The sequence below is a fragment of the Bufo bufo genome, chromosome 2 (genome assembly GCF_905171765.1).
Source record: "Bufo bufo chromosome 2, aBufBuf1.1, whole genome shotgun sequence".
NCBI lineage: Eukaryota > Metazoa > Chordata > Amphibia > Anura > Bufonidae > Bufo > Bufo bufo.
This window is the reverse complement of record NC_053390.1, coordinates 432,495,472-432,521,930: the sequence shown is the minus strand read 5'-3', so window position 1 is coordinate 432,521,930 and position 26,459 is coordinate 432,495,472. Positions and strand designations below refer to the sequence as shown.

Sequence of the window (26,459 nt, the reverse complement as noted above, 5' to 3'; positions counted from 1 at the left end):
ACTTGTGGCAGAGTGATCTGGCAAGCAGTTTCGGCAAAACTTATGTCAACTGATGGCATTTGTAAGACTGATCAGGATCCTGATCAGTCTGAAAAATGCATTGAAATGCCAGATCCGTCTTTCTGGTGTCATCCGGCATTTTATTTTATATTTTTTTCACTTTCTTTCGGTCTGCGCATGCCCAGACCGGAAGGACGGATCCAGCATTCCGGTTTTTTGAACGAATTCATTCCTATGGGGAAAAAATGCCGGAGATAACATGCTACGGTTTTATCTTTTGCCTGATTATTCAAAATGACTGAACTGAAGACATCCTGATGCATCCTGAACGAATTGCTCTCCATTCAGAATGCATGGGGATATGCCTGATCAGTTCTTTTCTGGTATTGAGCCCTTTTGACGGAACTCTGTGCCGGAAAAGAAAAACACAAGTCTGAAAGTACCCCAAGTATGATTTCCACCATGTGATCAGACCTAACCCTATAAACCTAATTAATAGTAATGTAATTGCAGTTGTGCAAATGATTGATTCTACAACACCATGTTTCTTCTTGTTAGGACGACGATATGGCGGATGAAGCATGCCGGACACGGAGTCGAAAGAGAGTGCTGGAGAGAGAGGTGACACAGAATGACACTGACAACAAGAAGTTAAAACTGGAGAAGGGGCTGTTGGATGGGGATCTCATGATGAAGGCAGAATCTGGATCTGACAGTATGCCGGGACTTATCAAAAGTGGGGAGGTGAAGGCCACTATTAAAGTGGAGGTATCAACGGGAGAAGAACCAATGGATATGAGCACCTCAAAGAGGTGGGTTTTAAAACAGCACATCACAGTACTCGCCCATTTGTCTTTAAGTAGCATGGTATGTCTTGTATGTCTCCACTGTGCTCAGACTGTCTGTCACAAATGCATACGAACAGATTTTTGTGAAGTTGGTTTAGGGCATGTACCAGGAGGAGGAAATGATCAGGATGGTAGAGGAACCTCTACATGGAAGGGTGCTTCTTCTCCCTTATATAGTATGCAGGCAGCATCTGTATTTGGTGTACAGGTTTGAAGTAATACCTTATCAATCCCCTTCTGCTCTGTCCCCTTTATTCTCTGTTCCCCCAGCCTCAGCCATGCCATATCAACTGCAGCTTCTGGACAACTTTAACCACCTCAGCCCCCAGTGCTTAAACACCCTGAAAGACCAGGCCACTTTTTACACTTCTCACCTACACTACTTTCACCGTTTATTGCTCGGTCATGCAACTTACCACCCAAATGAATTTTACCTCCTTTTCTTCTCACTTCATTTGGTGGTATTTCATTGCTGCTGACATTTTAACTTTTTTTGTTATTAATCGAAATTTAACGATTTTTTTGGCAAAAAAATGACATTTTTCACTTTCAGTTGTAAAATTTTGCAAAAAAAACGAGATCCATATAGAAATTTTGCTCTAAATTTATTGTTCTACATGACTTTGATAAAAAAAAAATGTTTGGGTAAAAAAAAATTGGTTTGGGTAAAAGTTATAGTGTTTACAAACTATGGTACAAAAATGTGAATTTCCGCTTTTTGAAGCAGCTCTGACTTTCTGAGCACCTGTCATGTTTCCTAAGGTTCTACAATGGCCAGACAGTACAAACACCCCACAAATGACCCCATTTCTGAAAGTACACACCCTAAGGTATTCGCTGATGGGCATAGTGAGTTCATAGAACTTTTTATTTTTTGTCACAAGTTAGCGGAAAATGATTTTTTTTTTTTTTTTTTTTTTTTTTTTCTTACAAAGTCTCATATTCCACTAACTTGTGACAAAATATGGGTGAGATAAATATCTTGGTCAAATGCCAACTTTGTATAAAAAAATGGGAAAAGTTGTCTTTTGCCAAGATATTTCTCTCACCCAGCATGGGTATATGTAAAATGACACCCCAAAACACATTCCCCAACTTCTCCTGAGTACGGCGATACCAGATGTGTGACACTTTTTTGCAGCCTAGGTGGGCAAAGGGGCCCATATTCCAAAGAGCACCTTTCGGATTTCACTGGTCATTTTTTACAGAATTTGATTTCAAACTCCTTACCACACATTTGGGCCCCCTAGAATGCCAGGGCAGTATAACTACCCCACAAGTGACCCCATTTTGGAAAGAAGAGACCCCAAGGTATTCGCTGATGGGCATAGTGAGTTCATGGAAGTTTTTATTTTTTGTCACAAGTTAGTGGAATATGAGACTTTGTATGAAAAAAAAAAATAAAATAAAAAAATCATCATTTTCCTCTAACTTGTGACAAAAAATAAAAAATTCTAGGAACTCGCCATGCCCCTCACGGAATACCTTGGGGTGTCTTCTTTCCAAAATGGGGTCACTTGTGGGGTAGTTATACTGCCCTGGCATTTTCCAGGGGCCCTAATGTGTGGTAAGTAGGTAAATGACCTGTGAAATCCTAAAGGTGCTCTTTGGAATATGGGCCCCTTTGCCCACCTAGGCTGCAAAAAAGTGTCACACATGTGGTATCGCCGTATTCAGGAGAAGTTGGGGAATGTGTTTTGGGGTGTCATTTTACATATACCCATGCTGGGTGAGAGAAATATCTTGGCAAAAGACAACTTTTTCCCATTTTTTTTTTTTTTTTTATACAAAGTTGGCATTTGACCAAGATATTTCTCTCACCCAGCATGGGTATATGTAAAATGACACCCCAAAACACATTCCCCAACTTCTCCCAATTACGGCGATACCAGATGTGTGACACTTTTTTGCAGCCTAGATGCGCAAAGGTGCCCAAATTCCATTTAGGAGGGCATTTTTAGACATTTGGATACCAGACTTCTTCTCACGCTTTGGGGCCCCTAGAATGCCAGGGCAGTATAAATACCCCACATGTGACCCCATTTTGGAAAGAAGACACCCCAAGGTATTCAATGAGGGGCATGGCGAGTTCATAGAATTTTTTTTTTTTTTGGCACAAGTTAGCGGAAATTGATATTTTTTATTTTTTTCTCACAAAGTCTCCCGTTCCGCTAACTTGGGACAAAAATTTCAATCTTTCATGGACTCAGTATGCCCCTCACGGAATACCTGGGGGTGTCTTCTTTCCGAAATGGGGTCACATGTGGGGTATTTATACTGCCCTGGCATTCTAGGGGCCCTAAAGCGTGAGAACAAGTCTGGAATATAAATGTCAAAAAATTTTTACGCATTTGGATTCCGTGAGGGGTATGGTGAGTTCATGTGAGATTTTATTTTTTGACACAAGTTAGTGGAATATGAGACTTTGTAAGAAAAAAATAAAATAATTCCGCTAACTTGGGCCAAAAAAATGTCTGAATGGAGCCTTACAGAGGGTGATCAATGACAGGGGGGTGATCAATGACAGGGGGGTGATCAGAGAGTCTATATGGGGTGATCACCCCCCTGTCATTGATCACCCTCTGTAAGGCTCCATTCAGATGTCCGTATGTGTTTTGCGGATCCGATCCATGTATCCGTGGATCCGTAAAAATCATACGGACATCTGAATGCAGCATGACAGGGGGGGGGGGGTGATCAATGACAGGGGGGGGTGATCAATGACAGGGGGGTGATCAGGGAGTCTATATGGGGTGATCACCCCCCCTGGAAGGCTCCAGGGAGACGCCTGTATGTGTTTTGCGGATCCGATCCATCTATCAGTGGATCCGTAAAAATCATGCGGACATCTGAATGGAGCTTTACAGGGGGTTGATCAATGACAGGGGTGTAATCAATGACAGGGGGGTGATCAGGGAGTCTATATGGGGTGATCACCACAGTCATTGATCACGCCCCTGTAAGGCTTCATTCAGACGTCCGTATGCGTTTTGCGGATCCGATCCATGTATCAGTGGATCCGTAAAAATCATGCGGACATCTGAATGGAGCTTTACAGGGGGGTGATCAATGACAGGGGGGTGATCAGGGAGTCTATATGGGGTGATCAGGGGCTAATAAGGGGTTAATAAGTGACGGGGGGGGGTGTAGTGTAGTGTAGTGGTGCTTGGTGGTACTTTACTGAGCTACCTGTGTCCTCTGGTGGTCGATCCAAACAAAGGGGACGACCAGAGGACCAGGTAGCAGGTATATTAGACGCTGTTATCAAAACAGCGTCTAATATACCTGTTAGGGGTTAAAAAAAACACATCTCCAGCCTGCCAGCGAACGATCGCCGCTGGCAGGCTGGAGATCAACTCTCTTACCTTCCGTTCCTGTGAGCGCGCGCGCCTTTGTGCGCGCGTTCACAGGAAGTCTCGGCTCGCGCGAGATGACGCATATATGCGTGACTCTGCGCAGGGCTGCCACCTCCGGAACGCGAATCTGCGTTAGGCGGTCCGGAGGTGGTTAAAGGGGCATTCCTTTTTTTTTTTTTTTTTTTTTTTTTTTTTTTTTTTTTTTTTTTACATCTTATTGTAGGAAATTATATAGAAATTGTGTGGTGTGTTTTTTTTTTTTTTTGTTTTTTTTTTTTAAATACAGTGATGCCTCAAGATACAATATTTTCAACATACAATGTCTCAGATCCAATCAATCAAGGCCACTTCTCTGGTGAAATAGCTGGATTAGTTACTAGTTAGCAGCTAGTCTTGGATGTTATATGTAAGGACTTGTTTTATCTGCTTATTTTCCTTAAATCTTTATTTTCTCTGATCTTGGATGACCTTTTAGAGCTTTGGAACCAATCACTCAACTTACAATGGTTTCAACATACAATGGTTGTCCTGGAACCAATTAATATTGTAACTTGAGGGACCACTGTATACATGTATTTAAGATTTTGCTTACTTGCCTTTTAGAGATGAGCTAAAAGATTCTACAGAAACATTTTGTCCAATCGGCAGGACTGTTAAAATCATTTTGTCTAATCTTTTTATGCAAATGAAGAAGCCCTGCTGATTGGACAAAATGATTCTCATCTCTAGTTACCTCCTATTAGGTTGTTGACCCCCATCTGTACAGCAGAGTGGTATCGCCCATGACTCAGTCATTCCTGTGTAATGCATCCATGGCCAATCATGTGACACTCCACTGACATTCAGCAAGCGTCAGTGTTACGTGACATACATGTGCTGGGTCTGCACTAGGGATCGACCCATTATCGGAGTTAGGCTACATGCACACGAACGTTTTGTTTCCGTGTCCGTTCATTATTTTTATTTATCTATCTATTTTTTTGGATAAGATGCGGACCCATTCATTTCAATGGGTCCGCAAAAAAAATGCGGACAGCACACTGTGTGCTGGCCGCATCAGTATGTTCGTTCCATAGCCCCGCAAAAAAAAAATAGAACATGTCCTATTCTTGTCCGTATTGTTACAAAAGATCCGCAAAAAATAAAAAATAAACGGATGGCATACGGATGTCATCCATCCCCTTCTTCTTTTTTTTTTTTTTTTTTTTTTTCGGATCTGTAATTTGTGGACCGCATACGGTTGTGTGCATGTAGCCTTACAGATATTATCAGCCTATATTCATGGTTTTCAAAGTTATTGGTATCTGCATCTAACCTTGCCGATAAGGCGTCCAGCGTGCTGCTGCCATGTTCCCACAGCAGCACAGGGGAGAAGGAGTCACTCTCTCCCTCCCCCCTGTGCTTCACTGCCAATGAGGAGAGACTGAAGGAAGAGAGGCGGGCTCACTGCGCCAACAATGATAATTGATGTCTAATACAAATACACGAGGTGGTGCCCAGCCTATATGACAAGAAGCTGTGCTGCATGCGAGGGGTTAACTGCGGCCACTGATCGCAGCTCCCTATCAGAGGCAGGGTGCCGGCTATGTGATTCTGCGCTGACACACCCGCTTTCTGAATTAAACGTTAATTATCATTGGTGGCGCAGTGCACCCTCCACACCACCCCCCCAGTATTAAAATCATTGGTGGCAGTTACCATGGCAGCCAGGATGCTACTCAAGCCCTGGCTGCCATGGTAATCTCCCTGCTGCTGTGTGTACTATGCAGGGAGAGTGTGAAGTCCTATTCACCCTAATAGAGCTCCATCAGGGTGAATTGGACAAGGGATTAAAAGGTCCCAGGTTCTAGCCCCTAAGGGGGGAAATACACTGCTCAAAAAAATAAAGGGAACACTTAAACAACACAATGTAACTCCAAGTCAATCACACTTCTGTGAAATCAAACTATCCACTTAGGAAGCAACACTGAGTGACAATCAATTTCACATGTTGTCTATCCCATTTGCACAACAACAGGTGGAAATTATAGGCAATTAGCAAGACACCCCCAATAAAGGAGTGGTTCTGCAGGTGGTAACCACAGACCACTTCTCAGTTCCTATGCTTCCTGGCTGATGTTTTGGTCACTTTTGAATGCTGGCGGTGCCTTTACTCTAGTGGTAGCATGAGACGGAGTCTACACCCCACACAAGTGGCTCAGGTAGTGCAGCTTATCCAGGATGGCACATCAATGCGAGCTGTGGCAAGAAGGTTTGCTGTGTCTGTCAGCGTAGTGTCCAGAGCATGGAGGCGCTACCAGGAGACAGGCCAGTACATCAGGAGACGTGGAGGAGGCTGTAGGAGGGCAACAACCCAACAGCAGGACCGCTACCTCAGCCTTTGTGAAAGGAGGAACAGGAGGAGCACTGCCAGAGCCCTGCAAAATGACCTCCAGCAGGCCACAAATGTGCATGTGTCTGCTCAAACTGTCAGAAACAGACTCCTTGAGGGTGATATGAGGGCCCGACGTCCACAGGTGGGGGTTGTGCTTACAGCCCAACACCGTGCAGGACGTTTGGCATTTGCCAGAGAACACCAAGATTGGCAAATTCGCCACTGGCGCCCTGTGCTCTTCACGGATGAAAGCAGGTTCACACTGAGCACATGTGACAGACGTGACAGAGTCTGGAGACGCCGTGGAGAACGTTCTGCTGCCTGAAACCTCCTCCAGCATGACCGGTTTGGCATTGGGTCAGTAATGGTGTGGGGTGGCATTTCTTTGGAGGGCCGCACAGCCCTCCATGTGCTCGCCAGAGGTAGCCTGACTGCCATTAGGTATCGAGATGAGATCCTCAGACCCCTTGTGAGACCATATGCTGGTGCGGTTGGCCCTGGGTTCCTCCTAATGCAAGACAATGCTAGACCTCATGTGGCTGGAGTGTGTCAGCAGTTCCTGCAAGACGAAGGCATTGATGCTATGGACTGGCCCGCCCGTTCCCCAGACCTGAATCCAATTGAGCACATCTGGGACATCATGTCTCGCTCTATCCACCAACGTCACGTTGCACCACAGACTGTCCAGGAGTTGGCAGATGCTTTAGTCCAGGTCTGGGAGGAGATCCCTCAGGAGACCGTCCGCCACCTCATCAGGAGCATGCACAGGCGTTGTAGGGAGGTCATACAGGCACGTGGAGGCCACACACACTACTGAGCCTCATTTTGACTTGTTTTAAGGACATTACATCAAAGTTGGATCAGCCTGTAGTGTGTTTTTCCACTTTAATTTTGAGTGTGACTCCAAATCCAGACCTCCATGGGTTGAAAAATTTGATTTCCATTTTTTAATTTTTGTGTGATTTTGTTATCAGCACATTCAACTATGTAAAGAACAAAGTATTTCAGAAGAATATTTAATTAATTCAGATCTAGGATGTGTTATTTTTGTGTTCCCTTTATTTTTTTGAGCAGTGTAGTTATTAAATAAAAAGTAAAAAATCAAACAAACGCCAAAATATTAAGTATAAAACACCCCCTTTCCCAATTTTATATATAAACAAAAAAATAAACATATTGCTGCGTCCAAAAAGTCCAAACTATTAAAATATAAAATAAAAAAAATCTATGTGGTAAAAAAATGAAAATGCACAGAATATCGGTATAAGTTTTCGGCTATCGTTATCGGCTCTAAAAAATAAAAAAAAATGAATATCGGTCGATCCCTATTCAGCACACAGGATGCTTCCACGAGATTACATAGGACTAATGATGGAAACCACTGTGATAATTACAACAACCACAAGTCCACACTTATTTGTATAGTTCGCCCTTTTTTCACAGATGCCCTTCTAAAAGATGGCCATTGAAAAGCTGCCCCCCCCCTGAATTGTTTGGGGGCTGTCTGTGTCGGCTGCTTTTCATGTGAATGTACCCTGCAATGGGGACCTGTTTGGATTACTGGAAATTTGGTGCAGTTGTGATGCTTGGGAGAGTTGTTTTTATTTTTTTATTTTTTAAATACTACTGGGGGATGTAAGCAGCCAGAATACACTTCTCCATGGTAAAGGAGGAGTATCTCAAGTGGAGAATAAGTCAAGACTCTCATCCTGTCTTGCTGTGTGCACCCGGCTCTCAAACCCATCTGAGATTTTCCCAGTCCTTATTAAATCTTACCCTTTAGGGCTCGAAATGCACGGGCACCAGCTGTGTGGTGCGGACCTATTCACCTGAATGAGTCTTCAATCCACAATAAATAAATAGAACATTTTTTATTATTATTATTATTTTGCGGCGTAGAGGCATGGACTGAAATCCCACTGAAGCACTCCGTCAAGTTTCTGTGAACATTCGATTGGTCATACGGAGCAGCGCACACGGCCAGTGCCCATATATTGTGGACCTGCTGTTTGCGGGTGCACAAGCCGTTACTGGCGAGTCTTACTGACTGTTCCCACTAGGGCTGCTGGAACAATATGACTTTAGTGCATTCATGAGGGCAACATATTACGGTGACAGACCCGCTTGGCGCTTTGTTACCTTTCATTCTTAGCAGTAATCTTGGGCAGCGTTGGTCGGTAAAAGCAGGGAGGAGGTAAAATCTTTTCAGATCAGAGTGCTGTAGATTTAATGCACTGCCCTTCCATAGGGTTTTTCTGGGATCAGATTTTTGATGACCCCGGGGTAGGCTTTTTAATAGCACATCAGTGGGGGTCCAGCTCCTGGGACCCCCATTGATCAGTTATGCCAAGGGACCTCCAACAGATGTTCTGTCTTTACTTATTTTTTAAAAAAGTACAGTGCTTTGACTCCAACAGACTGCATTTCACGTGCTGCAGACTAAGGTCTGTGCCGGTATTCTAATCGCCTGATCAGTATCTCAAAATGCTTCACTAATAAGCAATGCATTAACCACCAAAGCGGTAATTATGCAGTTTGGGTGGAGTTGTCAGGTGATGGCGCTATCATGGGAAAAAAGCATGATGCTATAAACTGCATATTTGAAGTATTGTGTGCCATCTAGTGGCAGCTGTCACAAATACCACTCCGGCTATTTTTCTCATACTAAAGAGGACCTGTCTGCTATCCTACTTGTATTCCCATGAAATAACAATTCTGGAGCAACTTTTCTCTTAAAGGAGTTCTACATTTTGTTTAAACTGATGATCTATCTTCTGGATAGATCATCAGCATCTGATCGGCGGGGGTCCGACACCAGGGACCCCCGCCGATCAGCTGTTTGAGAAGGCAGCAGCGCCGCAGCCTTCTCATTGTTTACCGCAGGCCCAGTGACGTCACGACTAGGATCACTGGCCTGGGCGCGGCTACGCTCTGTTCACTTGACTGGAGCTTAGCCCCGCCCAGGCCAGTTGATGCTAGTTGTGACGTCACTGGGCCTGTGGTAAACGGTGAGAAGGCCGTGGCGCTCCTGCCAGCACCGCTGCCTTCTCAAACAGCTGATCGGCGGGGGTCCCGGGTGTCGGACTCTCCCGCCGATCAGAGGCTAGATCATAAGTTAAAACAAACTGCAGAACCCCTTTAACTCTGCGTGGTTGTGGTCCTCTGTTACTCCTCTTTGGAAATTGATTAATTTGAGAGTTGGATGTTACTCTTCGCTATCGTCGGAGGGATGTCTGTCCACAATCCGGTACTGTCAGCACTGATTGTGTGTGTGTGTGTGTGTGTGTAAGGACACAAACCCAACTGGTAATGCAAGTCACAGGAACAGTACCAACAGGGTTTTGTAAGAAAAGACGCTGCAGAATTATGTTGGAAAATACAGCAAGTATTTCGGGAGTTCCATTGACTTTGGAGTGGCAGTGCTCGTGCTCGGCCCTTGCTCCCTTCAAATGGGTCACGGAAATCCAGTTCTTGTGATTGGTCAGGGGGGTGCGCCCAGTTACTTCTTGCATATCCTGTGGATGGGTAATTATGAGGAAACCCCTTTAGTGAGCAGATCTAGATGCTACTGTTGCTATATGTGAATGCATAGAAAACCATCTGTTACCTTCTCTGATGTGCTGACTATGCCCCATATAAACCAGTAGTCTGGCTCGTAACACATGTTCACATTCTTATACGTACCTCTCAGGTAACTGTAATTGTTAAAAATCCTCTGCTCAGATTAAAGACAGAAGCCTGTGCTACTAATGCCAGCAACCAATTATAAAAGCAACTGGATTTATTCCTTTTAATCTGTAGGTGCATTTCTATTTAATATAATCTCTTTGTCCCCCATGTCAGTCATTTCAGGCTCGGCACAGACTGACCTAGTGCTGTCTGTCAATAGGATTACTAAAATGTCTAGAAACATGCCTGATCCTGTGAGCACTACAGGCTAATGATGATGATGATGATGAGCTATCCTCAGGATGCCTCCACCTATCAGTAGAATGGGGGTCCCGAGCATCTCTTCCTCCTCTATGAATACAATGAGGAGTTTGCATGGCAGCGCAGTCCTGTATATGCCCTGCTGCTCAATTCCATGTCTATGGTGCTGATGTAGACAATGGTCCCATAGACATTGACTGGATTAGAGGGTGCATATGTGCCAACTGCTTTTCCCAGACTCCTCAGTGATGATCCGCATTCTAGTGATTGATGGGGGACCCATCATTCTGTCTCCCAGTGATCAGACACTTATCGCCTATCCAATGAATGTGATAAATGGCTTCTGTGAGACTAATCAGTTTTTGCTTTTAGTTTGGTAGATCACTAACCATGACCCTGATGTTCATTGTCTATCTGTATATCTTGCAAACAGTGTGTAGAATATTTGATTCAGTACCTTTTTAAAGTACATCTGTCAGCAGATTTGTACCTATGAAACTGATGTTATATGTGCACTTGGCAGCTGAAGACATCTGTGTTGGTCCCATGTCATATGTGCCTGCATTCCTAAGAAAAATGTTGTTTTATTATATGCAAATGAGCCTATGCCAAGTGCACATTTAACAGGTCAGCCAGTGTCCTAGGTACAAATCTGCTGACAGATGCCCTTTAAGTACTACACTTCTCAGTCAAGTTCTGGGGATGATGGCAGTGGTAGATCAGGCTTTGAATGCTTGTGGGTGGCAAGGCTAATGCCTAGCTTATTTATTTTGTTCAGCGAAATGAAGAGAGAGAAGAGGTCTCCCTCTCCAGACGTGATAGTTTTGTCTGATAATGAACCATCAAGTCCACGGATGAATGGCTTAAAGCCAGCAAAGGAGCCCGATTCTGAAACGTTTTTGGTAAGAACATTACCTCTTTCTATGTTACTAATTGCTTCTATTCATGTAACATTTTCTCCAATGGAGTCAGTTTTAATTAGCTTTTAATATCCAGTGTGTTTTTACATATTGCGTAAAATCAGTTCACAATGTAGTCTTACTTACTCGTTGCAGGTTTGATGCATGGTACTATTTCAGGGCCATGTGAACCCTTTGGAGCAGGGTTCACATTTTTGGGGCATTTTATTTCTTTTGGTCTTTATGAAAAATTTTCTGCAGTTGCTTTTACATCTTTCAGGTTTCACTCAAATCCATCAGCGAGCTGCTTTGACGGGAGTCCTTATCTGTTATTTCTGGACAGCTCATAAACATTCTTTTAAGATAAGTTATGATCAAACTGTTAGAGTTCAGCATAAATGAGTGATCATGAGCTTTCAGGAAAGCAGAGATAAAGGATACAGAGTCAGAGTAACACACTGGTATCAATGGATAACCAAGAGTAGACTGCACAGAGTGAAACCCAAAGACTGTAGACTACAAACACTGACTGGAAAAAAACTGTGGGGGCCTGACTGCCTGCACCCCTGCCGATCAGCTGTATGAAGAGAAAGCCGAACTCGTACCAGCGCTGTGTTCTCTTCTGTCTGCTTGCAGTGTAACTATAACTCCACTGCCCCATTCATTTCAATGGGACGGCTCCTTCCTGTTCAAGTGAATAGGAGGGTGCCATCCCATAGAAGTGAATGGGACGGTGGAGCTGTAATTACACCGTTAACTGTGAGCAGACAAGAGAACACAGCACTGGTGAGAGTTCTGCTTTCTCTTCGAACAGCTGATCGGCAGGGGTGCAGGCAGTTAAACCCTCACTGATCTAATAATGATAGGTCATCAATATAAAAAAGCAGACCTCCCCTTTAAAGGGAACCTGTCACCAGGATTTTGTGCATAGAGCTGGGGACATGGGCTGCTAGATGGCCGCTAGCACATCTGCAATACCCAGTCCCCATAGCTCTCTGTGCTTTTATTGTGTTAAAAAAACGTTTTAATCCATATGCAAATGAACCTGATATGAGTCCTGTGTCCGGAGATGAGTCCAATTTTCTGAGCGCAGCACCGCCCTGCATCCTCCGAATCTCCTCCTTGCTGGCTGACGTCACAGAGCTGGAGCGCCGAAATGTCGCGATGCGCGAGCTAGCGCATGCGCAGTGTCGGCATCATGTTCATTCCCTGTGCTGGCATCAGCACAGGGAACGAACTACGCATGCGCTATCTCGCACATCGCAAGATTTTGGTGCTCCAGCTCTGACGCCAGCAAGGAGGAGATTCGGAGGACGCGGGGCGGTGCTGGGCTCCTTTCCGCTGCACTCATCTCCGGAAATGGGACTCATATCAGGTTAATTTGCATATGGATCAAAACGTTTTTTTAACACCATAAAAGCGCAGAGAGCTATGGGGACTGGGTATTGCAGATGTGCTAGCGGCCATCTAGCAGCCCATCTCCTTAGCTCTATACCCAAAATCCAGGTGACAGGTTCCCTTTAAGCCTAAACTATATGTGTGGCTCCTACCTCTGTCTTAAAGCTGTAGAAGACAATGTTTGAAAACTTGACTATTAGGACTTTATGCATCTTTAGACTTTCTTGTCTAGCTGTACACCACCTATTGATTGCCTAATTCTCTGGCAACATTTTGATGTATGCTGACACACCCCTGTTACCGCACCACTTCCTGTTAATCCAAGACCCTTTGTCAAGTGAGCGATAATGTGTTTAAAACAAATATGGTGCAGGACCAGTATGCAAATTTTCTGGGGCAAAACAAGCCATAAGAATTCTGGCTTATTTAGCTTACTGCGTGTAAGGTCAGCGAACCCAATTTTACATAGTTTTTTTTTATTTATTTATAAAGATTTCCCCTCTACCCCATTGGACTCCTAAGCATAGCGAGAGCAAAGATATTGATGAGTTAATTACCACCTATACGGAGTCATTTCCCATAAAACTACTATAAATCTGCCCAGCTCCTCCTGCTCTGTAACATGCTTCCTGCAGATTACACTGCATTTCCATGGGGACATGGGATTTTCTGGGATTTTAATATTTGACTTATCGTAACGGTAGGTCATATCAGATCGGTGGGGGTCCGACTCCCACCACTCCTGCTGCTAACTGTTGTGATGTCACGTCCATCAGCCACATTACCTTAGTGTAGCTCTGTCCCATGAAGTACCAGTCACAGCCACTATACAATCTAGAATACTGGGGTTGATATACAGTGAAGAAGCTGCAGCATTTACCAGAGTGCTTCAGCCCCTTCAGCAGCTGATTGATGCTGGTGACGGGAGGACTCCCTGTGTGTGTGTGTGTGTGTGTGTGTGTGTGTTGTTGTTTTTTTTTTTTTTTTGACCTGTCTTCCCAGAGAGCGCCTGTAATTATGTTCTTCAGAACCTTGGTGTCTATCATTCATCTTTGAGATCTTACTAAAATTACCGTATTTCTCCACAGCTAATACAGAGAAGCAGCCCTGAAGAAAGAGAGCGATTGATCAAGCAACTAAAAGAAGAATTACGGCTAGAAGAAGCTAAACTGGTGCTACTCAAAAAACTCCGCCAGAGTCAGATCCAGAAAGAGACTGCGCCACAAAAGGTTAATTTAATGATAAGCCTTAAAGAGGACCTTTCATGGGTCCGAACATTGTAAGATAACTATCTGGACATGTAGAGCGGCACCTAGGGATCTCACTGCACTTACTATTATCCCTGGGTGCCGCTCCGTTTGCCCGCTGTGGCCCTGTTACTTTCTCCGGCGCTGTATGGTAATTGCTACCATCAGCAAACCAGGGAGAAGTCTGCCCTGTTTCTTCCTGGGCGTTCCTTCTCCCAGGCTGTAGTGCTGTCCAGTCACAGGGGGGGGAAAAAAAAAACAACCTTCCAGGCTGTGCGGTCTGCGCTGCGATTGGACAGCGCTACAGCCGGTGTGAAGGAACGCCTTTTATAAATCTGCCCCGAAACACAACCCCCCCCCCGCAAGTATACACATCGTAGTAATAAACTTTACTACAGTAGGTTTTCAATTTAGTGATTAACTTCTTGTACTTGCAGGTACCATCCCGTATTGGTGGCACTGTTATCCCTCCTCCCTTAGTACGGGGTGGCCAACAGGCACCATCCAAGCAATCTACACAGATAGTTATGCCACCACTTGTGAGAGGAGCGCAGGTAAGCATCATTTGCACTGCGTTTTATGTATTAAGTTATCGTGCCACCAAGAATAGCTGCCAGCATAGGGATCACTAGATTTCATGTGCTTTGTATATAGTGCTCAATTGTTGTTAAACTATATATAAAGTGACATTCTTTACCCGTTGTATGTATTGAGTGTTGGCGTGGCCACACACAAGTACGTTGATGGTTAGACAAACTCATCTAGTGAAGGACTGTTTTGCAGACAGAGCCATTCTCATTTTAGTCGTTCAGACTAGGCATACATGTTCAGTGAAACCGGGGGATGAATGAATGATTTTTTTATTGAAAGATCATTTTTCATCCACAAGTGGTCTGTTTTTCTAAATTAAAGATCTTTAGTCCTCTATTGGACCAAAATTGCAAACACAGCTGCCATCGGTTGGCAAAAACTATAAAATTCATTGTTAAATTTCACCTGACAAACAACTGTTTTTTGGTTGAAATCGTTCATTTTTTAACAGCTTTGGACTAATGTGTATGGCTACCTTTAGAATTGTACTCTTAATATACAACTCTGGGTCTTTACAGCTGCTATTTTTGTAAGGCTAGTGTCACACTAGCGCTAAAATAAAATATTCTGCCAGAGGAAATGCCTACCGTACTTCATCACATCTGGCTTAGCCGTAAACGGCTGCAGCACCACCAGGCCCCATTGACAATAATGGGAGATGGCGGGGATCCAGCCAGTTCTCGCCATTAGAGCCGAGATTCGGCCAGACAAATGTTGCTGCAAGCAAATGTGGTTTTATTTTTTTCAATTTTTTTTTATTTCATTTTTTTAAATCCGGCCGAATCCTGGCACTAATGTTGGAAACAGGGCAGATCCCCTCTGTGTTCCATTATAGTCAACGGGCTCTGGCTGGCAAATGTAGTATCCGGCTATGCTGGAACTTTTTTGTGCTAGTGTGAAGCTAGCCTAGCCTCTTTGAATTGCTTGCAGTTAGTGATCTTTGTCTATTGTTGCTCCTGTTTCGCATTATCTTTTCTTCTCACAGTCTTTTTTTTTTCCTTTTTTATTCCTCCCTCCCTCACACCATCAGCCCATTTCGGTGTCTCCTCAGCAGATGCACAATATCAGACAACATCCAAGTTCAGGCCCGCCTCCATTACTACTTGCTCCTCGAGCATCAGTGCCCAGTGTTCAGATGCAAGGTCAGAGGATCATTCAACAGGGTCTGATTCGGGTGGCAAATGTGGCAAACACAAGCTTGTTGGTCAACATTCCGCAGGTTAGTAAATGTAGAAATGTTATGCAGTTTTTCCTTTCCAGTGTTACATGGAGAAAGTGTCACTTGTTTAGAGGACCTGTCACCACTCCTGTTTTTTAGTCGGGCTTATGTTGTACAATAGTACATTTATTCATAAACTTCTAGTTGGAATAATGGAGGGATGGCACAACATAGTGATAGTAATGCTCCAGAATAGTCATTTCATGTAGAATTATTGACTAAAATGGACATGTCTCTTGAAGGGTCTCGTCTCATCAGGACATAACCTTGTCAATATACCCACTTCGGATATATGAATGTTGTTGCATGGGGTCTCCCTCTAGGCATCAGGATACAGGGAATCCATGCATTTGAATGGCATTAATGACAGGCCACATTTTCCCTGTAGCATCCTCTGCAACAATAACAGCTGATTGCTGAATGTCAGGAAGTGTTCACATCATTGCTGTTTCTTTACATTGTTATGCTCATTTTTAGTGCCAGATTTAGCACATGGCATACACAAACTGAAACGAGACAAGTTTATTATAATTGGCTCCATATGGTTTAGTATAGGAGACTGGACTTTTTTCTCTAGTGTTTTAAATGAGGCGTAGATAAGCCAGTTTCAATTTAAAAACTGTCCTTATTTGCTGAAAGTCATTGTTGCAATATTGCACTCCCCCCCCCCCCCTTCCCATTTCCCTGTTCACATATTGATTTATTAAAGGGGTTATCCCATGATAAATGTAAAAAAATAAAAATCAGATATATAGTACATGATGATCTCTTTCTAACCAAGCTAGAACCAGCCCTGTTACCGCACATGGATCCAGAGATCTCCACATTCATTGCACCAGTTCTCTAGGTTTGTTTTAGGCTGGCAGCTTGGGGGGGGGGGGTCCTTTCTGCTGTAGCTCTTTCCCTGTAACTGACACAGCTTCTAACAGTAAATACAGCTGGTGACAGTTGAAGATTTAAACTGAGCATGTGCGACCACATCAGAGAGGTGGATGGAGAAATAAGGAAAAGAGCAAACAGCAGGTGGCGCTATACAGATGGATTTTATTGAATAACTCAGTGGATATAATAAACTTTTAATTACATGCAATTGCAAAAGTATTCAGGTGCTGGTTTGAAAAATGTAGAATGTTTCATGGCACAACCCCTTTAATGACTAGATAGGGAAACCATGCTGTCAGGCTTGCTTTTTTTTAAAGGTTTTAATTATCCTTGTGTAAATATTTTATTGCATGACTTTTTATACGTATTCTAAATTGCATATCTACCTCTAACCACTTAGTGTATAGCCACTTACCATTTGCCTTTCTTTTAGGCGTCCCCAACTTCTTTGAAAAGCTCAGCTGGAACAACCGGAAATACCACCAGCATCTCAATCGGTAATGCTAATGACTCTCCTGCCAGCCGGCAAGCAGCTGCCAAGCTTGCCCTACGTAAGCAATTGGAAAAAACCTTGCTGGAGATTCCACCACCCAAACCACCTGCTCCAGAACTTAACTTCCTTCCAAGTGCCGCCAATAATGAGTTCATCTATCTAGTAGGACTGGAGGAGGTAGTGCAGAACCTGCTGGAGACTCAAGGTAAGAATAACTGAAAGTCAATAGTGTTCTGGGATCTAAAGTATTGACACCAATGGCTGCCTCTCTTTATTCAAGTGGTGTTAAGTTGAATGTACTAAACTGTCATATGCAACCTTACACTTATCCCTTGCACCTTCAGTTGTGTGCAATGAGAGCACTTGAAGATTTCAATAACTAGCATTTACTTCAGTGTTGAGTAGTTGCACAATCAAAGCTGCTTCTCCAGTGAGGTTAGGTACTGGGCTGTCTGATGAAGCCCACAAAGCGATTTATTGGAATACATCCTTAAACAAATTAAAACCAGATAATGGAACATTCTCCCCACCACCACACCCCTGCTACTCCCAAGTGGCGAGGATGGGGTAAAAACACCAATGTAACAAACCATTGTCACTTGTACTCTAAGTCGCAAAAGGGGCTCTTGTGACTGACACCAAAAACTGGCGTAGGGATGTTAGTGAATGACTTCCATTGACTTCTGTGTACGTTTTTGAGGCATGCTGTGTGACCAGTGCAGGGAGGAGCAGGATGTGAACTGTGACAATTGCCTATTGTGACTGGTGGATCCTGCTTGGTCTCTATATAAAGGCTTATGCACACGACCGTTGGTATTTTGCAGTCCGCAAATTATGGAACAGCTGGCCTGTAATAGAAAAGTTCTATCCTTGTTAATAATGTGGACAATAATAGGACATGTTCTATTTGTACAGAATGGACATACGGACTCAGAATGCACACTGAGTCATTTCTGTTTTTTGGCGGCCCCATTAAGGTGAATATGGGCCGCATAAAAAACCTTATGGACACGGACAAAAAATGCATACATATGCATGAGCCCTAAGCCTTACTTTTCATTGTGATGACAGGGAGATGGCTGCTGAGAAGTGATCTCCACAGATCTATAATTACGCCAGTGTAAAAACTGCAGAATTTTTGATTTCTTGAAGAAATTAAAAGAAAAAAAAAGTTTAACAAAAAAACTTGATTACCGCACTGGGTCATTTCCTGATGACATTACTTATAGGGAATGTCTATTGTTGTCTATTGATTGTGTTATCTACTTCAGTCATAGTTCATAGCACATCTGACCACCTTGGGCTTGTGTCTGCCAGATGCACTCTCCTTGCCTAGATCACTAATATCCTGTAGTGACTCAAAATGTCTTCCGTACAGGTAAAACTGTGCCACAACCTGCATCTCATGAGCCTTATAGTTGTGCCCAGTGCAAGACTGACTTCACCAGCCGCTGGAGGCAGGAAAAGAATGGGACCATCATGTGTGATGTTTGTATGACTTCTAACCAAAAGAAGGCCCTGAAAGCTGAGCACACTAACCGACTGAAGGCTGCCTTTGTCAAAGCTCTGCAGCAAGAGCAGGAGATTGAGCAACGAATACTGCAGCAGAGCTCTTCCCCTGCACAGATTAAGTCAGAACATTCTGTTCAACATCACTCTCTAAAACAGGTGAGCAAACGGTTACACTGGAGTGAAAATGTTACTGTAATCTACTTTAAAGAGAATCTGTTGCCACAAAATGCAGTAAAGTGCAAATTCAAATCGTCCCCTCTCCCATTTTAAAAATTAAAATAAACAATAAAAATAAAGATCTTTGGCATTGCCACATCCCAAAATGGCCACACTATTAAAATATAAATGTATTTATCCCATACAGTAAATGCTGTTCTGGGGGATGTAAATAAAAATGGCTGATTTTGCAGTTTTTTTCCCCCCACAAATTGAATAAAAAGTGATCAAAAAGTAATTCACACTCAAAAATATCTTTAAAAACTACAAATCGCCCTGCAAAAAGTCAGCCCTAAGTATTAAAACACAAGAAAAACTATAGAAATGTGGTATTGTTGTAATTGTTCTGACCTGTAGAATGAAAAAAAGGGTCAGTTTTGCCGCATTGGGAACATCATAAAAAAAAGAACCCATATAAATATGGCAAAATTGCATTTTGTTTTCTTTCCAATTCCAGTCCATTAAGAAGATACAAAACAACAAGTACTCGTATGGCTATGTGAACGGGAAAATGTAATAGTTAAAGGGGTTATCCAACCCTGCTAATGCCCAGGCCCCTCGTATAGGTTATACTTGCCCTGCTCCCCAGAACCTGCGCTGCTTCTGATCCCCACATGGCTGCTGAGACGGATTTTCACTTTGCATTTTGTGAATTGATAAAAAAATAAACTATTTAAAACTTGTGTTTCTCAAATCATTCTTAGGCTACTTTCACACTAGCGTTTTTTGCGGATCCATCAAGGATCTGCAAAAACGCTTCTGTTACAATAATACAACCGCATCAGTCATGAACAGATCCAGTTGTATTATGTCTTCTATAGCCACGACTGATCCATCATGAACTCCATTGAAAGTCAATGGGGGACTGATCAGTTTTCTGTTGTCAGAGAAAACTGATCCATCCCCATTGACTTGCATTATGTGCCAGGACGGATCCATCTTGCTCTGTACCACATCGCAGACAGAAAAACGCTGCATGCAGCGTTTTGGTGTCCGCCTCCAAAGCGGAATGGTGACTGAACGGAGGCAAACTGATGCATTCTGAGCGGATCCTTTTCCATTCAGAATGCATTAGGGCAAAACTGATCCGTTTTGGACCGCTTGTGAGAGCCCTGAACGGATCTCGCAAACGGAAAGCCAATACACCAGTGTGAAAGTAGACTAACTTTTGTAGCATTTTTTCCACACTTGCCTAAAACTTTTCAGTGCTGTATGTAATAAAATAAAAGGTCTCAAAGGAGGACACATCCTTTAAACTACTTCTTGTAATATTTTCTCTTTCAGAGCCCCACACCAATATCCCGTGGATTATCAGGGACCACCCGGGGTGTGCTGCATACGTTCCCACCTACGACCAAGCTGCCTAATGCAGCCACAATTGCCAACCGATCGGTAAAACCCGGAGAGCGTCCTGTGAACAAAACTAATATGGTATCTGGAAACTGGAAGAAATCTCCAATTAATGCAGGTTTGTACATCGGTAAGCCTTGCAGTTTAAGAGGAGAATTTTCAAAGTTATGGCTTAGTATTGTGTGTATATCTAATTGTTGAGTTGGTACAAAAAACTAGATGTGGGCTTGGGTTAATTTGGACTGGTTTGATTAAACTGAAGAGCCATTGTCTACTACATTTTCTGCTCTGGCCTTTCCAATGATATTACACACATTCCTTGGTAATAGGCTGTACCCGCCTTCCCCCACAGATTGTATCTTGTGGCTAAGAATTGTAGGAAATCCGTGTAAGAGGATTCTTTTTCTATGTGTGTAATGTGTATGCATATATGCTTCATTGTGTTCATCACACGCCAAATACTTTCTTTAAGAAAACTGTCCATGATGTGGACGGTAGCAGATTAATGCATGTTGGTTCAATTTCCTCTCATGATTAAGCCGTTTTATTCTTTGTATCTTCCACCTTGGGTATTGCAGTATGTCATTGCGTTAAATGGGTATAATTGTTTTCTATAGGACAGACTTCTAGTCAGAGAGTCATAGCGACACAACAATCAAAGAAACAATCAGTGGAGATGCACAGGGGTAAGCAATATGGGTCATTTTGTTGCTGCAACAATTTTACCTGAATATATCATGCAGCATTTAAGTACCTTTTATAAAGCAATACGTATTTTAATTGTACAGGACAACGCAGGTAAATCCATTTTTTACTTTCTTACTGTATCCCTCCCATTGTAGTCTCCTGCCCATGTGCTCGTTCAGGCAGTAGATCACAATTGAAAGGAGTCTTCAACTGTAAATGTTTAATGTCTCCCCACAAGTACATATTTATCAGTTCAGACTGCCACAACATGAGGGATATGGAACTTTTTTTATTTCTATTTTTTTCTCTATATAAATTGTGAGGTGGTTTTATATTTGCAGTATGCTCCACCAGAAAAGTTCTGGGAAGTCATCCTGGTTGCTTAAAAGGGTTGCAGGCCATATTCTGTATATGTTTGAAATTTATAGTAAGGAACAGAGCCCTAAATAAATCACCAATTGGTATCAACTGCAGCGTAATATCTCTGCGTGGTTTTGTTTGGCTCAAAGAGAATGTCAGCACATACCTCGGTATTAGGGCTCATTCAGACGGCCGTATGCTGTCCGCAAAAATACTGAATGCCATCCGTTTTTTTTTTTTTTTTTTGCAGATCCGCAAAAAAAGTATCCACAAAAAAAGGATAGCATTCAGTATTTTTGCGGACCCATAGACTTAAATGGGGCCATGTCCTGATTTTCACGGACAAGTATAGGACATGTTTCATTTGTTTTGCGGAACCGTGGAATAGAAAAGGGCCCCAAAGAAGTGAATAGGTCAGCATCTAATCCGCAAAAAAAACGGATCCGCATTTTTGCGGATAGCATACGGCCGTCTGAATGAGCCCTTAAACGAATAGCACTGTCAGATTCCTTCTGTTCTGCTGTTTTAAACGTTTCTGCCTCCATCCAGATCTGTGCCTCAGTTGAAGAGAAATCACGTCTCTTCTCATATGCAAATTAGCTCTTTGGTGCAACAAGGTTGGCACCATTGCACCAAAAGCTTAGCCTTGTATCGTGGATACTACCGTCCCCCAGTTGTGAGTGACAGGGACAGGCTGGCAATGTAAACTCGACTGGCCCTGTGTTCTCATGTCTCTTTGGGAATTGGCACACGCGCAGTATGCCCTGGTGTTGGACAGGGCTACACAGTACAGATAACTTCAGCCATGTCGAAGACGGGCTGTACTGAGTGTGCCAGTTTCTGAAGTGATGGCACAAGAGCACAGGGCCAGATTACATTGCCAGTCTGGCACTGGCACACTCAGCTGGGGGGTGGTGCTATCCATGATACAGGGCAGACCTTTTGGTGCAAGGGTGCCACCCTGGTTGCACCAAAGTGCTTATTTGCATATCAGAATAGAGGCGATTTCTCCAACTGAGGCACAGATCTGGATGGGGATAGAAACGTTTGAAAGAGAAGAACAGCAAGAATCTGACAGTGCTCTTCGCTTAATGCTGAGATATGTGCTGACAGATTCCCTTTAATGTAGCTTTTTGTCATGAGTTACCGTTTTGTGAAATGGACTGATATAATATGCAGAAAGTGTTCATAATGGGCTGCAGGTAATAAAGTATCATATTGTTTTAAAATGAAAGCTTGCGATTTCCGCCAAAACCATAAACTGGAATAATTTTCTTTGTCTGTGCATACCAATTGCTCCCTATTTTGTAGGGTATATTCATATGCAGCATAAATTTCTCTGACTGCTCCGTTCATTTGAATTGGCTGCAGAAACCACCTCATTTACACGTATGGAGCCGGTTTGCAGAGAGAGAAATTTCTGCCAAAGATCTGCTAGGTGTGAATGTACCCTTAGAGATGAAGTGGTTGTTGCCCCATAATGTTGGCATACTGGTCTAATTCTTCTCTAATACGTATGACTTTGATGCTTTGCAGGAGGGACTTTAGCATTTGTGAACCCTGGCCTCACTGTGCATAAGTCAGCAGCTGTGGACCGCCAACGGGAATACCTCCTAGATATGATTCCTTCTCGCTCAATCACCCAGTCCTCTACGTGGAAATAATGAATGCATCCTTCAGCAATGACAGATATAAAGACAAAAAAAAAATGAACGCAAACTTTGAGAACATGAGAAAGCAAGAAAGGACTCTTTCCGGATAGCCCTTTCCCTAACAGAAGAGGGAAGGATGATCCTTTCTCATCACTTTTCCTTCTTTGCCATTTTCTACTACACATGGAAAGCTCTGTAGTACCCTGCAGATGAGGTGTCTGTTGTGCTTTCTTCCAGAAAGAGGAGTGCACAAGAAAAAGGAAGCCACTTCATTCCCCCACCTCCCCGTCAAATTTTCATCAAAACTGGCATGATGTCTTATACTACAGTTCGCCATCCTCCAGATGCATACTTTTCTGCATTCAGGTCTAATTTTCCTTAAATAAACTATAATTCCCTCTACTAAGGCATCAGAGTTTTTTCCAAGGTGTGTTTTGAAGATGTAACTGGATTTTTTTTTTTTATAATTATTCTAGGTATTGATATTTCTCATGGCTGCATTTATCAGGTCCACTTCTGATTCTGGGGCAGAACAGATCCAGTCAGAACAAAAGCATTTTGTTAATATAGTTATATTTAAATAAATCTATGAAAAATATTATGTTTATGCCCCACACGGTTTCTCGCTGTGGGTAGTCCAGCCACATGGAAATTATCGGAAGGATGTTTCCACCCTAATCCAATTTCTTCTTCAACCCAGTTTGTATGCTTTTCACTGGACGCAAGTTTGTGAAGGGTTAGAGGATTGAAAAAAATAAAAAATCTGAGGTTGGTTTGTACCTCATGTTTAGGTAAATGCTGCATTGTTCAAGACTTTTTCTTCTGTTTTTGGGCTGTATCAGTGGCTTCCCTCTACTGGCTTTACAAAAAAAAAAAAAAAACGCATTGCAACAATAAAGAAAAGCCAAGTTGGGACAGTCTTCTATATTCCGTCTATCCATCGTTTCCTCGCACTCAACAAGTGTCCCCTCGATGTATCCTGCTTCTGTTTCAGGAAAGTGGAAGCGATTTGTTTGGCGGAGGAGAAAGGATTAAAAAAAAAAAAAAAAAACCTAACCTGCTGGTTAAATCTTCACTTTCCCCACTAAAATAATGATCTTTTAACCCTCTTTCTGTTGTGTGAATATCAATGTTTAGATACTTTTTGATATATGCAGTTGCTTAGGGGTTAGGTTATATATATATTTTTGTTTTGTTGGAGGGAAGGGAGACTTTGTATAAAAGTAAAAAAATAGAATCTAAACTTGAGGCGTGTGTGTGTATGATAAAGTAGCCGAATGACTATGAATATTATATATATATATATATCTATTTTATATTTTTTTTTTTCCCATTCCAAAATATATATGGCAGTTTTCAGGGGAAGGTTTACTTTTATCCAAATTTTTTATTTTATTTTTTTCTCCCCCCTGTGCTGGAGAGCAGACATGGTTATGGTTTTAACAAAACTTTTTTTTTATTATTTTTTTTTTCTCCTCCCCAGCCTTTAGCAATAAGCACTCTTTTATTTAAATATTATTTGGCATCCTTTGACATGGCCTAAAATATATTTGGGTATTTTTAGTGGGTAACCTTGCCCTGAGAAAAGCACCTCTGTAGCATTTTTTTTTTTTTTTATATAAATAAAAATCCCATGATTGTATTCATCACAAGTATATATTTATTCAATTATCTGTACATATTTTTATTTTTTTTCCCCAGATCCCCCCCCCCCCCCCCCTCCCACAGGAGATCTCCCAATAGAAGTAAAATTTTAGTTTTTCATCTCTGTCCTGAAATAAGGGTGGCAATGGTTAGGAAACAATTATTTAAATGTTCATGGCTGCTCTCGCCACTTCCCAGAGGTTATTTTGTCCTTTGTTTAAACACTGTACACCTGATTTTAGGTGGTACAAGCTTTTTTTTTTTCTGACTGTGGGAAATTCAGCGTGCGTGTGTGTGTCTGCCAGAATGTGTGGATATAGGGGTTGCCCCATCACTGATAGAACTAGCCGTTTCTATTTAATCACACTGGCCAGAACCGCATTTCTGAATAATATTAATAAATAACTAAGCCAACTGCAGTTTCTTTGTGGTTTTGTTTGGGGAATAGGCATGCCTTTAGGAAATAAAAGTACTCCCACAAAAAAATGTATTCTCTGACCTGTTAGACAGGTACATGGTGTAAACTGCAGTGAAGGTAATTTTCTTACCACTGACTGTATTTGTGCGTTATAACCTCCATTCTGATCCTCATCTGTGTCATTTGACACACTGACTTTTTAAAAAGCACAGCATCTTATGTGTGGACAAGAAGCCAGTTTCTCTATGTATTTCCTATTGAAGCCTCAATGTTAGTCTCATAAGAATGAATAGAGAAGTAACTGCCTCCCTGTCCTGTGTCAGTTGGAGATTAGATTGTCACATGACACAGCTAAGAATCAGGGGGGAGGTTCTTACTCACAAATGGTCACCACTAAGAAGATTACCCTCCCTACAAGTTACATCATGTACCTTTCTAACAGGTCAGAGAATAAAATTTTTAAATCGTGTACCTTACTAATAGGCCAGATAATTTTTGTGGGAGTGCTGCTTTATGGCAAAGGTGAAGCAGATTGGTGTACGTGAAGATGTTGGTTACTAATTGCCATGTAAATGGAACCTTTGAGGTCTCCTGACTTGTCTGTTTTATTATATACTTGTATTTATACATTGTTGAAGCATCTTTTCTTAGAACTCTGTAATGTCCTGTCCTTTAGTTTCTTCCCGTCTTTGACGTACTAATATGTCATGAGCAGGAGAGGCTTGACTTGGGATGCCGTACTATTACAGCATCACTATAGCATGGTCTCAGGCTCCGTAGAGGGTGTCAGTTATAAAATACAGCTGACACCCTGCCACAATAGCCAGGATCAGAGCCATGGTTAACCCCCTTAGATGGTGTGGTCAATAGCAAGAACCGCATCTGAATAACTTGCCCATCTGTACCCCATCAGGCACCCACAGTGCTACTGCAGGTTTCTGATGTTGGCCATGGTAACCAGAGGCCTTAAAACAGCCTCCAGATTTGCTATGTACAAAAGCCAATTGGGCCATAAGTACCCTAAAAGGTTACCAATAAAAACTATTAATATTAATATATGTAATATAAATATATGTATTTTGCATCTCTGTGATCGTATCAATCCACAGAATGAAGTTATGCTGTACTGCACGGTGAACCAAAACAACTGACAGAATCATGTGTCCATCGCTTAATACATTGAAAGTCTTTCTTTTTTTTTTTTTTAAAGCTCCTAAATAACTGATCGTTCACCATTGACTTATGATGTTTTCAATGCCTGATCCGTTTTTATGACCGGACACAAAACCGCAGCTTGTAGCGGTTTTTATGTCCGGTCACCAAACTGAATGCTGCTGGAAGAGAAGGGATCCTGAACGGATCTTTCCATTCAGAATGCATGAG

The 26,459-nt window shown here is 42.5% G+C and overlaps 1 protein-coding gene across 6 annotated transcripts in view; it reads left to right on the top strand.

The window, feature by feature from the left end:
* Positions 1-25,072, top strand: part of GATAD2A (GATA zinc finger domain containing 2A) — a 66,175-nt gene extending 41,103 nt beyond the window's left edge. For 4 of the 6 annotated variants that reach the window (XM_040417407.1, XM_040417410.1, XM_040417409.1 and 1 more), the window contains exons 2-11: positions 559-812; positions 11,287-11,410; positions 13,894-14,034; positions 14,490-14,606; positions 15,674-15,862; positions 17,178-17,442; positions 18,616-18,905; positions 20,250-20,445; positions 20,933-21,001; positions 22,899-25,072. In XM_040417407.1, coding sequence (XP_040273341.1) covers positions 559-812; positions 11,287-11,410; positions 13,894-14,034; positions 14,490-14,606; positions 15,674-15,862; positions 17,178-17,442; positions 18,616-18,905; positions 20,250-20,445; positions 20,933-21,001; positions 22,899-23,026 — 1,773 coding nt within the window. In that variant the 3' untranslated portion in view covers positions 23,027-25,072. The remainder of the gene's footprint in view (positions 1-558; positions 813-11,286; positions 11,411-13,893; positions 14,035-14,489; positions 14,607-15,673; positions 15,863-17,177; positions 17,443-18,615; positions 18,906-20,249; positions 20,446-20,932; positions 21,002-22,898) is intronic. The other 2 variants (XM_040417408.1, XM_040417412.1) reach the window with 2 other exon arrangements.
* Positions 25,073-26,459: the final 1,387 nt, after the last annotated feature.